The 15,838-nt window shown below is 33.4% G+C and overlaps 1 protein-coding gene across 2 annotated transcripts in view; it reads left to right on the forward strand.

Annotated features, from left to right (window-relative positions):
* Positions 1–15,580, forward strand: part of LOC144972865 (uncharacterized) — a 23,729-nt gene extending 8,149 nt beyond the window's left edge. For both annotated transcript variants that reach the window (XM_078914611.1, XM_078914612.1), the window contains 7 exons: positions 594–683; positions 1,205–1,330; positions 4,639–4,749; positions 6,451–6,597; positions 8,303–8,381; positions 11,793–11,905; positions 13,504–15,580. In XM_078914611.1, the coding sequence (XP_078770737.1) occupies positions 594–683; positions 1,205–1,330; positions 4,639–4,749; positions 6,451–6,597; positions 8,303–8,381; positions 11,793–11,905; positions 13,504–14,709 (1,872 nt within the window). In that variant the 3' untranslated portion in view covers positions 14,710–15,580. The remainder of the gene's footprint in view (positions 1–593; positions 684–1,204; positions 1,331–4,638; positions 4,750–6,450; positions 6,598–8,302; positions 8,382–11,792; positions 11,906–13,503) is intronic.
* Positions 15,581–15,838: the final 258 nt, after the last annotated feature.

Here is a 15,838-nt window from a genome sequence, read left to right on the forward strand (position 1 = left end):
AGTGAGAAGTTTAAAATTTGGAACCCCCCCCCCCCCCCCACACACACACACACACAGACACACACACATTCACACACATTCAGAAGTCTGTCCATGTCAAATTATAAACCAAAATAAAAACGCGTTTTATCTGATTGATCTTTCTAAAACTCACATCCACGACGTCCCTCCTTTTTTGGTGCCGTCAACCGGGGTTACTTAGGCCATCTGGGGTTACTTAGGCCACTTAGTAGAATTTAAAAAAAGGTTGCTTTTCAAAAAGTTAAATTCATGAGTGCTTATTAGATCTATTGGGTTCTAATCATGTAAAAGATAAAAGCTACATGTAATTTATCTTTTAAAATAAGCAATCTTGTTTTCAGTAAGTGGCCTAAGTTACCCCGGGTGGCCTAAGTAGTCCCAGTTGACGGTACGTTCAAAAATAGTCATTACAATAAAAGTGTATTTGCGTAATAAAAGCTTGATATGAACCCACCATGCTTTTAAAAAATTCTTTATGTTCCATATAATTTAATCCGATCATTTATTTTTCTTCTTATCTTGACTCTTAATATATATAAACTTCTATTTCATTTCCCATTTCAACCCACAAGATACATTACCAACGCACAGTAGTTGTGCGAGCCATCAGCGAGTTTAGTCCAGTCTTCGACAATCCACTACCAAGATTTAATGTCACTGAGGTAAACAAATATTAATGTCGAAAACAAATCTCACACTAAAACTACGTTTTGCCTTGATCGGCTTCCCGACTGCTATTCTTACCTAATTTTCTTTGGATAGTTTTAGCATAACCAGGTTTGTTTGTTTTTTGTTTTGTTTTTTTTTTTTTTGTTTTGTTTTTTTTTTTTGGTATTTTTTTTGTTTTGTTTTTTTTTGTTGTTGTTTTTTTGTTGTTTTTTTTTTTTTGGGGGGGGGGGTGGGCGGGGGGTTATTTATTTATTTATTTATTTATTTATTTATTTATTTATTTATTTTTATTATTATTATAATTGTTCTTTCTTTTTGGTTTAACTTTTTATTTTTTTTAAATTTTATTTTGTTGGTTTCCTGCAAGATTAGAACGAAAAATCATGATCATATTTCTCGAAAATACCGACTTTATCTTTATGTCATCATTACTAATGTGATTAGGGTCTAATATTGGATTGTTTAAATCCCTTTCAGGCTAATGTAATTGATTAATTACTTTCTTTTATGCCAGGAATCTAGTTTAGAGACTGTCGTGGTTAGTCTGAAAAATTACGTCATAGATAGAGATGTCCAAAATAATGGTCAGCCTTCGGATATCGTAAAATTCTCCACTCAACCCTACATTGGAAACGACTTGGTGAGTGTAAAAAAGTAATTATTCCTTGTTTTTCTGCAAATTTGGCTAGATCAGCTAAGCAGGTTTGCTACAACCACAACAACAACACCAACAACAACAAACAGCAACAACAACAACAAACAGCAACAACAACAACATTAACAACGACAACAAACCAACCAAACAAACAAAACAAAACAAAACAAACAACAACAAAAAACGAACCCTGAAAAAAATGGAAAACAGATTATCTACTGCCTAAGTCTGTGTCAGATTATTGTCAGTGATATTTTGGAAGGAGGCGATTTTTTTCCAAAACAAATTATTTCAGGATAAAAGAAAAGTGTTGCTTAGTGTCTGGTGTCTCGGAGTTATACACGTATTAATAATTTTAATAATAATAATAATAATAATAATAATAATAATAATAATAATAATAATAATAATAATAATAATAATAATAATGTCTTTACCTACCTTTAAAAAGAATCTCAAGACACATCTTTACTGTATTTGTTTTTATTGTCTCTATGAATCCTTGATTTGGCTATGAATTATTTTTTTTTTTTCACTTAAAATTTATAATTTATATTGTAAAGTGCCCAGAGCTTGTGTTTTACACGAGAATGAGCGCTGTATAAATGTGTTTATTATTATTATTATTATTATTATTATTTATTATTATTATTATTATTATTATTATATATATAATAATAATAATAATAATAATAATAATAATAATAATAATAATAATAATAATAATAATAATAATAATAGTTAAGCTTTAAATTGAAATTATAAACTGACTTGACCGTAGCCATCGTTAACGTATAGCCTGACACTGACCAAAAAATGACGTCAAAATGCCAGTCTTTTTGGGTTTCAGTGCGTAGCCATCGTTATATTATAGCCTGACACTGAAATCCAAAAGGACTGGCAGTTTGACGTCATTATTTGGATTTTGCACCGCCTAGTGAGTTGTCGTTAGTAGTGGTCATGGAAACAAGTTATCTCATTGGTTGAACTATTGAATACAACTCACGATTTGTTTTCTTTTGTAGCAAAAGACTGGCATTTTGACGTAATTTTTTTTGGTCAGTGTCAGGCCATAACCGAAGGTCACGTTCAGTGTCAGGCTATAACTTAACGATGGCAACACGACTTGACCCCTGGGTGAGTTTGTCATCATATGAAAAATCTCTCTATACCAAAAAAAAACATACGTCAATGTGTTCTAAACTGTACTCATCCACTCGGAGTAGTTACAAGCAGCATAGGGGAGGTTTTATTTATTTATTTTTAACAGTTTTACAATTCATAACGCACATACACTACTAAACAATGGGGGGGGGGGGGGGAATATTACTTCTCACTTAGAAGCAATTATTTATTGACACATCATGATAAGAATCAGAATATAGATAGAATGCGCTTGGCCAAGGAGTTCACAACATTGCCATCCGGAAGTATAACAGACCAACACACAAACTCTGTGTAACCATGAACTTTTATAGTCTGGATAATACAGTTTAGTGAGAACAACGCGGATGGCAAAAACAATAACAAAGGCCTGAGTGACGTCATCTGCATACTATCTATATTCTTGAAGTTATAAAATTCAAAGTTATTTTAACATAATCAATGAATATATTTAATGTTAAGCCTTTGCAGTTGAAACAGTCATGTTAAAGAGTTGCTGAAGTGAATGGCTCCCGTGTTAAGATCGAGATTCAATTCACCTCGAAAGTAGCTTTCCGTTCCGTTTTCTACTTACTCCATTGTTCTTATACAAATTTAAATGGCCCCTTTGAACACGATAAAGATCTGAAAAAGTTTTTATGAAAAAGCAGAGAGAAAAATACAAGAAAAAAAAACACCATCCAAAAAATCAGCCTTCTTCGATATGCTGATTTTCCTTTTTTTCTTTTTTTTTTTCTTTTTTTCTTTCTTTTTTTTTTTCTTTCTTTTTTTTTTTTCACTCTGCTTTGACTGACAATTTATCATACACAATTTTATTCAGATCTTTATCTTTCACCAGTGCCTACTCCTAATTTCCTCTTCAACACAACATTATATTTTTAAAAAGAAGAAAAAGAAGCAAACTTGCCAGGCACAGTTGTAGGGCAGTTCTGTTACTTCAATTCGTGATTTTACGATGATTAGACTTGATATTATAACGACAGCGTGTATTACGTACACGCACGCACATATATATATATATATATATATAATTATATAATATATATATATATATATATATATATATATATCAAGGATTACTATACAGTATAGTTGTCCTTGATATATATATATATAATATATAATATATATATATATATATTATATATATATATATATTATATATATATAATATAATTGTTATTTTTATTATTTAAAAAAAATTGTATTTCATCTTACAATTTTGTGTTGATGACCACTAGAATGATAAACTTATTCGAAAATTCGAAATACTGTATAGTAAATACATATTAGATAATCGGCACTGCCTGTTTTTATTAGAGTAACATTTTCTATGTTAAAGTAATATTTGGAATTTAAGTAACGGATTGCTACACGTTCATGAAAACATTCATCAGCGTCATTGTTCTGTCATCTCTCTCATTCCTTCTACTGATAATATATATATTCTACTGATATATATATATATATATATATATATATATATATATATATATATATATATATATATATATATATATATATATATATATATATATATATATATATATATAAAATCGTATTTGATACAAATATGGTACGGATAGTGCTCGACATGTAGCAATGGAGCGAATTATTATTTTAATATTTACCACAATGTTGGAGTCTGTCTACATCGATGTTTCAGGCCTAATCAGCCATCGTCAGGACTGTGTGTTATATGAGTTTGGTTTGTTGTCTGTTGTTGTTTGTTGAAGTGGTTCCGATTTGTAGTTGATTAATTACAAACCGGAACCACTTCAACAAACAACAACAGACAACAAACCAAACTCATGTAACACACAGTCCTGACGATGGCTGATTAGGCCTGAAACATCGATGTAGACCGACTCCAACATTGTGGTAAATATTAAAATTATATACATATATATATATATATATATATATATATATATATATAATTATATATATAATATACAAAATACAGACTATTTGATGTAGCCGGATTCATAATTTTCATGAACTCGAATAACCAATAGGTTCGATGACGAATTATTGAATATTTCATTATTTTCTTCTCCCCCCCCCCCCTTTCCCTTCCATAACGGTCCCACCAACCCTGGCCTTTCTTCCTTTTGTTTCATTTCTAGGTCAACGGGAATGACGTATTCGAGGTAATCACCATGGGAGATGTCATTCTCAAAAAATCATTAGATTATGAAAATGGAGGATTGCCTTTTGGGCTCAACGTCACAGTTGAGGTAAGCAAAACTTTATTGGCCGTTTGTGGTAATGTAAAATGTCCACTATCTGCACGCCAAGACAATCGTAACCGACACAAAAGCGTATCCAGAGGATAAAAAAAAACATTATAAATCTGATCATGTTTTGACTTTTACACATTTTGATCATAAGACATATGAAAAGTTCTAGTCAGCATGAAGAATAAAAAGTACAGATTTTCTTTGTTTAGAACCACGATGCTGGGCGACCTGACATCAGACTATTGAATCCAATTTATAACAGACTCATTCATTCTATTGAGTTAACGTGTTTGCTTTATTTTTCAAACGGGTTCCCAATGCTGCTGTGTGACCTTGGGTACGCCCGTTGGGAACAAGTTCCAAATTTCCAACTCATGAGTTCTAGAACACTTTTATAATACCCCAACAATGACCTCACCCATGTTATTTTTCATCAAGATATATCCATATTTTAAACAACAGGTGAAAAATAAACCGATATCAAAACAGTTGAAAATTAATCATTGAAAAAATCATAATGCGTCAGAATATTTGTAGTGAAACTGATTGCATACGGGTGGTGAAGATTTCATGATTTCCAATGGGTTTTTTTTTACAAAAGACAATAGAGATACTTCATAATTTTTAGATTTTTGTTGTTGCTGTTGTTCTATTTAAAAATCAGGATTTTCCCCAAAACTAATGAGGTATAATCGAAGTGTACTTATTTGCAGGTCTGATAAGCAAATTGTTATGGTCTCATCGTTGCAATGGGAATACTCTCAAACTAACGTAAATTATTGTCCATTACAACAATATTAAAACCCATAATTGCGTCCGGTTACCAGACCTGCAAAATATGTTTATCATCATCTTGTGCCGTGCTAGGTAGCGTTGGCGGTCACGTCGAGAATAATAATGATTCTGTATTATCTACACATCTTTCATTTGGGTGAAATCCGATTTTACTGTTTTTGACCAAACTGATAATTCTTATGGCCAAATCGTTGATTTGGAGAACCAATCATAGCGAGAAAGATTTTAAAAAAGGTAGATTATTATATGAAATGGCATGGCTGGGGTCATCAGCGGGGTATAATAAAAGTATTCTTGTACTCCTGTGTTTGAATTTTCGAATTCTACCACAATGCGCGCTTCCAAGGTTGTGCATCGGCATTGGGAATTTTTTCAAAGTTCCAAACGTAGGAGTTCAAGAATACTATATTATAAGCCAAATCAGTTGCCCCTCTTCCTGCCCCCCCCCCCCCCCCCCCCCCCGCCAGTCTTAGAGCTTTGCCACAATGTGATGCGTTGAATTACACTGTGACAATACCAATTTATATTCGCATGTGATCATCATTATTATTATCGTCATCATCGTTATCGTCATCATCATCATCACCATCATTATCATCATCATCATCATCATCATCATCATAATCATCACCATCATCATCATCATCAGGGTGGTAACCAATTTATATAGATAATGTGCGCTTGTCCAAGAAACTCACAACATTGCCATCTGGAAGTAAAACGGACAAACACACAAAACTATGTGTAACCTTAAACGTTTATAGTCTGGTTAATACAGTTTAGTGAGAATTACTCACAAACATGGATGGCAAAAAAAAAAACAATAACAAAGGCCTGAGTGACGTCATCTTCGTTCTATCTATACACAAAAGATTAAAACATTTTGAAACAATATTTCCCCAGGATACGGGCGGCCGCGTCGCCTGGTCAATCATCGCCATTGCTGTAGTCAATGCCAACGATAATCCCCCTATGTTTATTATCAAATCGGAGAAGGGGCACATGCAACAGGTGGCCGAATACAGAGCTACAGTAGACGATACTTATGTCGTAAGTGTTTTACATTATGATATATGTAATAGGGAAGAAAAGTCATGACTTCGAGCCATCTATTCTTTTGGATCCTAAATCCTTGGGAGTGGGTATGTAACCTGTTCTTCGGAGTACTAATAAATGAATAGGTTACATAAAGGTGGCATGACGAGTTAAGTAGCATGATGTCTAGGCAGATTGTTAGGATTACGGGACGTTAAATAAAGAGCGAGGATGGACGATCTTTATTATCGACCAGCATATGTTTAGACTGTAAAATAAGATACCATCCCTATGGCATCAGAAGATGAATTACACAAGGTATGGATCCAGTCCTCCGGAAGGGTGCTTTTACACCTCCAATGAAACAGGAACCAGTTTTTTGACATCACACTTTTCTTCCCTTTTATTATGGCAGATAATACTACAGACCTTTTACGTCTTATTTTCAGCTCACAATGTTTTGTGGGTACATCACATAAAAAATCAACATCAATTTAATTTAATTACAGACATGTTTGATTGTCTCTGTTTACTAGAGATGAAACTGTAAATTGATATTATAATTATAGTGCTTAGAAATTTTAAAAAAATTATTTTGCTCACTTCAAGACTCGTTGTATGGAAAACTCAATACACTCAAGAATATCTGGCAAGGTAAAGCACAAAGAGCGCAAATATTAATTGTTTACAAAGTTTGGGTTACTTTGTTGTCACGAGCTTTTACTAAAATAAAAGTAGCTTATCGAAAAAGGTATGTAGGCTGTCTTAGGGCTGAAATAAGTGTTCAGTATCCACAAGGTGATTACTTTTTAGTACGAATAAATAATTAATTGATTATTAACAATAATTACTACTACTACTACTACTACTACTACTACTACTACTACTACTACTACTACTAATAATAATAATAATAATAATAATAATAATAATAATAATAATAATAATAATAATGATGATGATGATGATGATGATGATGATGATGATGATGATGATGATAATGGTGATGATGATGACGATGATGACGACGGCGACGATGATGATGATGATGACGACGATGACGATTGTGATGATGATGATGACGATGATGATGACGATGATGATGATGATGATGATGATGATGATGATGATGATGATGATTTTGATGATGATGATGATGATGATGATGATGATGATGATGATGATGATGATGATGATGATGATGATGATGATGATGATGATGATAAGATTAATAAATTAATGTTTTGTTGTGATTTGGTAATCCAGCATTCCTGTTTGGAATCCAACATCTACCTTGTTCAAATTTTTAAGAGTCTGATTTTAACCTTTCGTTGATTACTCATTCACTTTTTAATTTACCCACGTGAGTTTGACACTGTCTTTTTGCCAATTAAATTACTTTTCATTGGTACCATCTATTTGGCTCAAATGGGTTCTACTGTCCCTGAGATATAAGCGGGAAGTTCATTGTGACACTCAATACATAACGATTATTGTGATGTTGCTTTGGAAGCATATTTCATTTCAAACATGTGAGAGAGAGAGAGAGAGAGAGAGAGAGAGAGAGAGAGAGAGAGAGGAGAGAGAGAGAGAGAGAGAGCACTTGTAACTTGTAACGGATAACTCTACAGATAAACCTACATATATCCCACTTTTGAAGTGTTGAAAGAAAGCATAACTAAGCACTGATTATTATGAAACCTTTTTTTATTTGTCTTAGGGTCAACTCAGATTAGACCCAGGACCGATTGAGACCACAGATCCAGATAATGACGTCATACGTTACTATATAAAGACAGGTACGCAATATAGTAAATTTAAGACGAATTGAAATTCTGTATTTTGACCGGGGAGGGACAGAATCTTTTATTCAAGAGTTTTTAAAGCCCCCAGAATCAAATCACATAAAAATGTAAGCAACGCTCTTTTGTTTCCATGGATTGGAAATTTTTTCAAATTATTGGTAGCATTTGACTGAACAAAAAAAGCATCATCTTTTTGTTCTAAATAAAAAGATTTGATTAATAACGAAATAATGAAAGAAGATAAAAGTTGATTTTTTTTAAAAATCCCATTGAACTGCCTAAGGAGCTCAATTCTCTCTGTGAGCCACATAAAAGAAGTTCATCCAGACGCAGAGGATGCTCACTTATCGACGTGCACACGTGCACACATTTGCAGGTCTGATAACCGAACGCAAATATGGGCTTGGATTAACATTGCGTCGATTTAAGAATATTTCCATTACAACAATGAGCCCATAGCAATTTGGGTTATCAGACCTGCAAATAAGTACACGTCGGTTCTGATAAAGATGTAGTAAAATTATGACCCTCCGTATCAATCTGGTATTATTTCAGAATAGAATAAATGAAGCAGGTTGAGTCAAAATGACCAGAACTATGAACGTTAAATGTTTCGCTATATAGGAGGGAAAAAATAACTTCATTCTCCTCAATGAAGACATGTTTTAACTCAAATCTTATAGGTTAGGCTCAACATTAGATTTTTAGTAGGTGCATCCCGTCATAAGCCCAGTACCGTTTTGGGACGATTGGCACAAATTCTAGACCCGTCACCAATGTACTTCGGAATACAAAGAATGTAACAACGATTTAAGGAAGTTAATGTAAAAATATTTCATATATACGATAATGTGTTTATTATCAATAATTATGTGTTCCTAAATCACACAAAACGAGGTGATTCCTTATCTCTTTCAATACATTTTGTCTCTTTACGAGTGTTAAGTAAATAATATATACGGTATATATTTTAAAATATTGAAATTATCTAAATCCAGACATGAGAAAGAAATTCTCCGCCGAGAACATACATTATAATATGTGATGCGTTTTGATCTAGAAATATCTTCTTATGTTAACGTTTGTTTCAATATCTCATTTCCTTCATTGGGAGAATCCAGTTGCCTTGATTTCCGATAAATATCACAACGGGTAATGTAATATTAATAGTTGTCGTCTCAGCTTTGCCGTTTATTGTTTTTTAAAGGGCGTGTTGAATTTGTAAGCTTTTCTCACACGTGGATAAAATTAAACTTTACATTTTTTACGATTATGTATTTTGTCCTTATCCGAATGTTTCTGCTTGAAACAAAACTAATATATACAAAATCATTGACGTACGCACGCTCCTTTTTTACATCTTTCTCTTTGTTTTCATCAACGTGGAGGAAAGCAGCTGTGCTCGGAAATGTGTGAGGGGTTCTGTTCAGAATTAACAGGAAAACGGCTTTAGAATTCACAATTTTTACTTTAACCAAAAAAAAAAATATAAAAAATTTAATTATATATTCACTGTTTGGAATCATGCACCGATGCATGTCCATTATACTGTGTATTGGGAATAAATGATAAAGACACCATTTACCCCTTTCAATAAAAGTCCCTTTGTTTAACAAAGATGATCTTAAATCTAATTTTGCTTCCTGGTTTAATCCAGCATGAAAAAAAAAATTATAACTGTTTATTTTCGGTATCAAGGATCTCTCCGATCAATTTTACAATTTCGTCCACTTCTCTTCCAATGTTTTCCCCGACATTCTCAAAAATCACATTTCCTTTTTCACCTGCTCTCTTAATCCTTATTTCAACCAATTCATCTGAATCCTGAAGTTTCGTTTTCCTTTTTACACTATCCAAACTCCTGTTGATTCTTTGAGTGTGTATGTCTCTCTTCTCCACATTTCTTGGTGGTAAAATTACGTCTAGCATTTGTTGTATTTGGCTGATGCTCTCTGCAATCTTGTCAATCCTGCTCCCAAGAAATTCGAAATATTTCACATCTTGACCATTACTTTCAGCAATTTTAGAAAGACTCGCTGATAAAATATTGCAGCCGAGAACAAATAAAACTAATACTGAATACTTCATGTCTCTTGTTATATCTAACAACAATACTTTTCGATAAAACCACGTTTCAACTAGAAAGCAATCCATATCACACAATATGAATGGTAAATAGCTTTGATGGGATCAAATATCCATTTACATTATATTCTCTTTCGTCGTGTGTAATTTGATAGTCCCCATTTAGATTGAGTACTAAGTAGAGTGATTTCCCATTTAAACCTGTGCATATTATCGAAGTAGTAGTAGTAGTAGTAGTAGTAGTAGTAGTAGTAGTAGTAGTAGTAGTAGTTGCTGTAGTAGTAGTAGTAGTAGTAGTAGTAGTAGTAGTAGTAGTAGTAGTAGTAGTAGTCGTGTCGTCTTCGTAGTAGTAGTAGTAGTAGTAGTAGTAGTAGTCGTCGTCGTCGTCGTCGTCGTAGTAGTAGTAGTAGTAGTAGTAGTAGTAGTAGTAGTAGTAGTAGTAGTAGTAGTAGTGTGTGAGTAGAAGTAGTAGTAGTAGTAGTAGTAGTAGTAGTAGTAGTAGTAGTAGTAGTAGTAGTCGTGTCGTAGTCGTCTTGTAGTAGTAGTTAGTAGTAGTAGTAGTATGTAGTAGTAGTAGTAGTAGTAGTAGTAGTAGTAGTAGTAGTAGTAGTAGTAGTAGTAGTAGTAGTAGTAGTAGTATAGTAGTAGTAGTAGTAGTAGTAGTAGTAGTAGTAGTAGGTAATAGTAGTGGTAGTAGTATAGTAGTATAGTAAGTAGTGAGTAATAGTAGTAGTAGTAGTAGTATAGTAGTAGTAGTAGTAGTAGTAGTAGTAGTAGTAGTAGTAGTAGTAGTAGTAGTAGTAGTATAGTAGTCGTAGTAGTAGTATTAGTAGTAAGTAGTAGTAGTAGTAGTAGTAGTAGTAGTAGTGTAGTAGTAGTAGTAGTAGTATAGTAGTAGTAGTAGTAGTAGTAGTAGTAGTAGTAGTAGTAGTAGTGTAGTAGTAGTAGTAGTAGTAGTAGTAGTAGTAGTAGTAGTAGTAGTAGTAGTAGTAGTAGTAGTAGTAGTAGTAGTAGTAGTAGTAGTAGTAGTAGTAGTAGTAGTATGTAGTAGTAGTAGTAGTAGTAGTAGTAGTAGTTAGTAGTAAGTATGTAGTAGTAGTATAGTAGTAGAGTAGTAAATAGTAGTAGTAGTAGTAGTTGGTGTTGTTGTTGTAGTAACATCATAATTATTATCATTAATTAATTTATTATTATTATCATCATCATCATCATCATCATCATCATCATCATTATTATTATTATTATTATTATTATTATTATTATTATTATTATTATTATTATTATTATTATTATTATTATTATTTTATCATTACTGTTTAGGGTACCCCGATGACTACATTTCTTATATCAGCCTTGATGAATTGCTTGGGACAGTGTCACTCACCCACCCCGTCAAAGATCCAAGCATTAGTCATTTTACTCTCGTTATCGAGGTAATCAGTGGGATTTGTATCGACGTGCACCGCCGACGGGCACTTATTTGCAAGTCTGATAACCCAATTCGTGATGGTCTCATTGTTGTAATGGAAATCTCTAATAATGTGAAATTGAATGTAAGCTTCAATTTAATCATAAAAAACAGATCAAATGAACGTTTCGGGTTTCCCCTTTATCAACAAAACAGGATGAATGAAACACCACAGATGGATGAGATGATGTGGTAGTGGCGTAGTTAAGATGAATAAACAAAACATTGGTTGACTTTTGTAATTAAATTGAAGCTTACATTCAGTTTCATATTATTATTTATTTCTTCAAGCTTCGAGTAGAAACATTTACATAATGGAAATCTCAAAAAATGACGCAAGATATGATCCATTTCAACAATGTTAAACTAGGCCCATCAGTTGTCAGACCTGCACATAATATTTCAAAATAATTACATGTCGGTTTGCATGATTATTATTATTATTATAATTATTATTATTATTATTATTATTATTATTATTATTATTATTATTATTATTATTATTATTATTATTATTATTATTATTATTATTATTATGTTTCTTAATTACTGCTGGGGGATGAGCTAAATGTATTTCCTCATTGTGTTATTTTATATATTTATTCATAATGTTTGCTCTTTAAAAAGAAAAGCGTTTTGTAAATTCTTTCGCAATATTTTGATAGAATTGTTGCCGTTACTGTCCTTATCGTTTTTGTTTTAATAAATAAATTGCTATCTGTAATTTTCTTCTAGAGGGAGCCGGGGGTGGGGAGTGTGAAAAATTTGTTTTTATCTGTTGTTTTAAAAAGACATTACGCCCTTCCGCGAGGTATCCTAACTTAGATGCCGTCGCTCAGGCATTCCACGAAGAATTATAGATTATCTATAAAACAAACGTCTGACCAAAGTAAACAAATTGGGGGCTAATAATCTTGCCCAAGGAAAATAATAACGAAAGTGCATGAAGCGGGACTCGAACCCAGGCCCTCCTGGGTCACAGTGCTATGCCTTAACCATTATTATTATTATTATTATTATTATTATTATTATTATTATTATTATTATTATTATTATTATTATTATTATTATTATTATTAGTGCATTTATTAATTACCGAAGACACACTTTAATTTTCAACTCTCGATTTTAGTCATATGCACGATTCAATTCCAGATCTTTGTTTTTTTAATATTTTAGTGGGTAAAGGAGATGTTCTCTCTTCTTTTAAAAAAATTTTTTTTAGCAACAACGTGCTTTAGTCATGAGATTTCCGTCAGATGTGATTATATTTTTCCTTGAACTTTAACAATTACCAATGTATTTGAAAGAAAAGAAATATAATCAATTAATTTTTTAACAAGTCTTCTTTTATTTCACTCTGTATAATTTCTATCCTTCATTTCAGAAAATAGTAATCTGTTAAGGATGATTTTTTTAAAAAGTAACTGACCTTAAAACAGACCTGCAATGTTAGTGTTAAAAGATTATAGTCATGACAAGAAACATAATATGGGTGATTAATTAATTTATAAATCAATGTTAATTTCGCTCTATATGTATTAAGTATTAAACTCTTTTCAGGCAAGAGATGGCCTTCGGACCAAGCGTAGTGAAGATGCTATCAATAAAGTCCACACGGCTACTGCAAGTCTTTTGGTGTTTGTTTCCGGCAGAAATGTCAACTTTCCCGGAACTCCGAGATCAGGAAGTTCTTCTTCAATTGCAAGTGTCAACACAGATGCACTATTCATCGGCGTCATTGTTCTGTCATCTCTCTCATTCCTTCTACTGATAATTGTAATCGTCTTGTGTTGTAAAATCAAAAAGAAAAATGGTCATCGCGATACGTTTCCTGGCGTTGAGAGATGCAACACGTTGAAAGACAGGAAGCCAAGTGATTGGTCTGTACAAATGCGTCCGGTTGAAAGAGGGAACAGTGAAAAGGCTTTTATTCGATCTCTTTCTAGAAGTACTCCTTATGTCAATGAAGGATTTGTCAATGACAAAGCAAATGATGATGTTTTTGTCACAGGTATTACTCCCTATACTAACGTTCAGATAAACGCACAACGTTACGGACCCCAAATCTCAGACCAGGACGCCATTTCAAGAGGCATCATGCCTTATAACGAGGAAGGAGTTAATTCAACTTTAGCCGCGCGTCACTCTGCCCTGACTTTGCCTCGCGGAGCACCTCTTAGTTCACCAGCAGTCTCTTTTGCTACGTCTTCAAATTCTGCTCCTAATCGGCCATCGATTAATGTGCAGAATAGCTTTGAATCACTTGACCTACTTACGAGTGTTAAGCCCATTACTGAAGATGACACTAGACCATTAGAAATAATACCGCATAATAACAACACCAACACCACCGGTGATAAAAGATTATTAATGGAAGCAAACAATGACACTTTGAGATCTCTGAACAGTGCTGACGTCATGAACGAACTAGACCAGATTATATTCAACGAAAACCAGTACCATTCCGATCGTGATGAGAAAGTCACCCATTTTATGAATAACAGCACAACTGATACTCGTGGAAGCGAAGACAAACATGGGAATGAAGAAGAGGGGATAACATCATTTAATAAAGACTCTATAGAGTTTGGCGTGATGCCCTTCGATCATAATTTAACTGGACGGAGTGTAAAAACGTTTCATTTTCCAGGAGAACAAATTCTTAGTTCTCCGGGATCACCAGGAAGCTCCTTGAGAAATGATCCCGTGCTCTATAGCGCTGATATGTACTACAGGCAAAACAGTGGATCACAGTTAAAGAAATAGACCTATATTCAGCAAAATGTGTTGTTGTTTTTTCTTTTTGGCAAACAGTTGTGCAACATTACATAAACATGAGAGACAAGAGACAAGAGAGAGAGAGAGAGAGAGAGAGAGAGAGAGAGAGAGAGAGAGAGAGGGGGGGCCGAGAGCGAGTGTGTGTATGTGTGTGTGTATGGTTAACTTTATCGTTAATGCAATAATTGCAGATTTGGCATAAAAGGTAGTGTGTTCACTATTTTGTCATAGATAAACTCCATTAAATTGGATAGTATGCTGTTCATTCCGTTGCTCTTTGAAATTTCGACTGTTAATATCATTTTATTTCAAAATACGTGTCGTAACCCCCCCCCCCCCCCCCTTACCCCTCCACACACACACCTTTTCTTTTTCAATTCAGCTTACTGTCATGTCATATATCTTTACTCTAAATTGGAGTGTAGTGACTTCGTTGACTTGTCTAATTCCGCATATTCCTATCTTCTCCTAAAGAGGAGCAAACGGCCTATGCAACTGTTAGCCTCCCTTTGCCTCTTTATTTGCTGCCTCCCAAGTTGGGTCTACTGATCTGAAGGTCTCAAGCAGTGAATGCCTCTATGTCGTTTTGGATGACCAACCCTTCAGTATCCTTGTGTGTTCCAAACTTGGGATCGGTTACTTTATTATAAAACTAATATTACAGGTTTTCAAAGCTATACAAAAAAGAACGGATGAAAAGAATCCACCTCCCCTCAATGAATGTCAAAATGTTACATCCGCTTTAATAGGTCTATTATGCAATTATACAGCCTATAAATATTTTACAATAATATTAATGCATATTATATTACAAGATATATATATCTTTTGTAATAAAATTATATAACTTTTCATATTTTGACTAGCATTACTTTGTTCATCACTTATGGGTTATGAATGAAAAATATTCCCACATATTCTAGACTATATCGTCTGTGTGCTTCAAAACACTTAGTTTACTCCCAGGAGGCTCGTGGGTATCTCATCTCATGTAGTTCCATATCTGAAGCAGACGTCGGAGGTCATCTTCCGCCAAGCTGATCTATCTCTTGCCAATTCTATTAAAGCAGCGCCACCTTTCTCAGCTTCATCTGTCCAAGTTCTTATCCCTTTCAAA

This window comes from Berghia stephanieae, chromosome 5 (assembly GCF_034508935.2).
Source record: "Berghia stephanieae isolate SIO BIC M18660-M18661 chromosome 5, UCSD_Bste_1.3, whole genome shotgun sequence".
Lineage (NCBI taxonomy): Eukaryota > Metazoa > Mollusca > Gastropoda > Nudibranchia > Aeolidiidae > Berghia > Berghia stephanieae.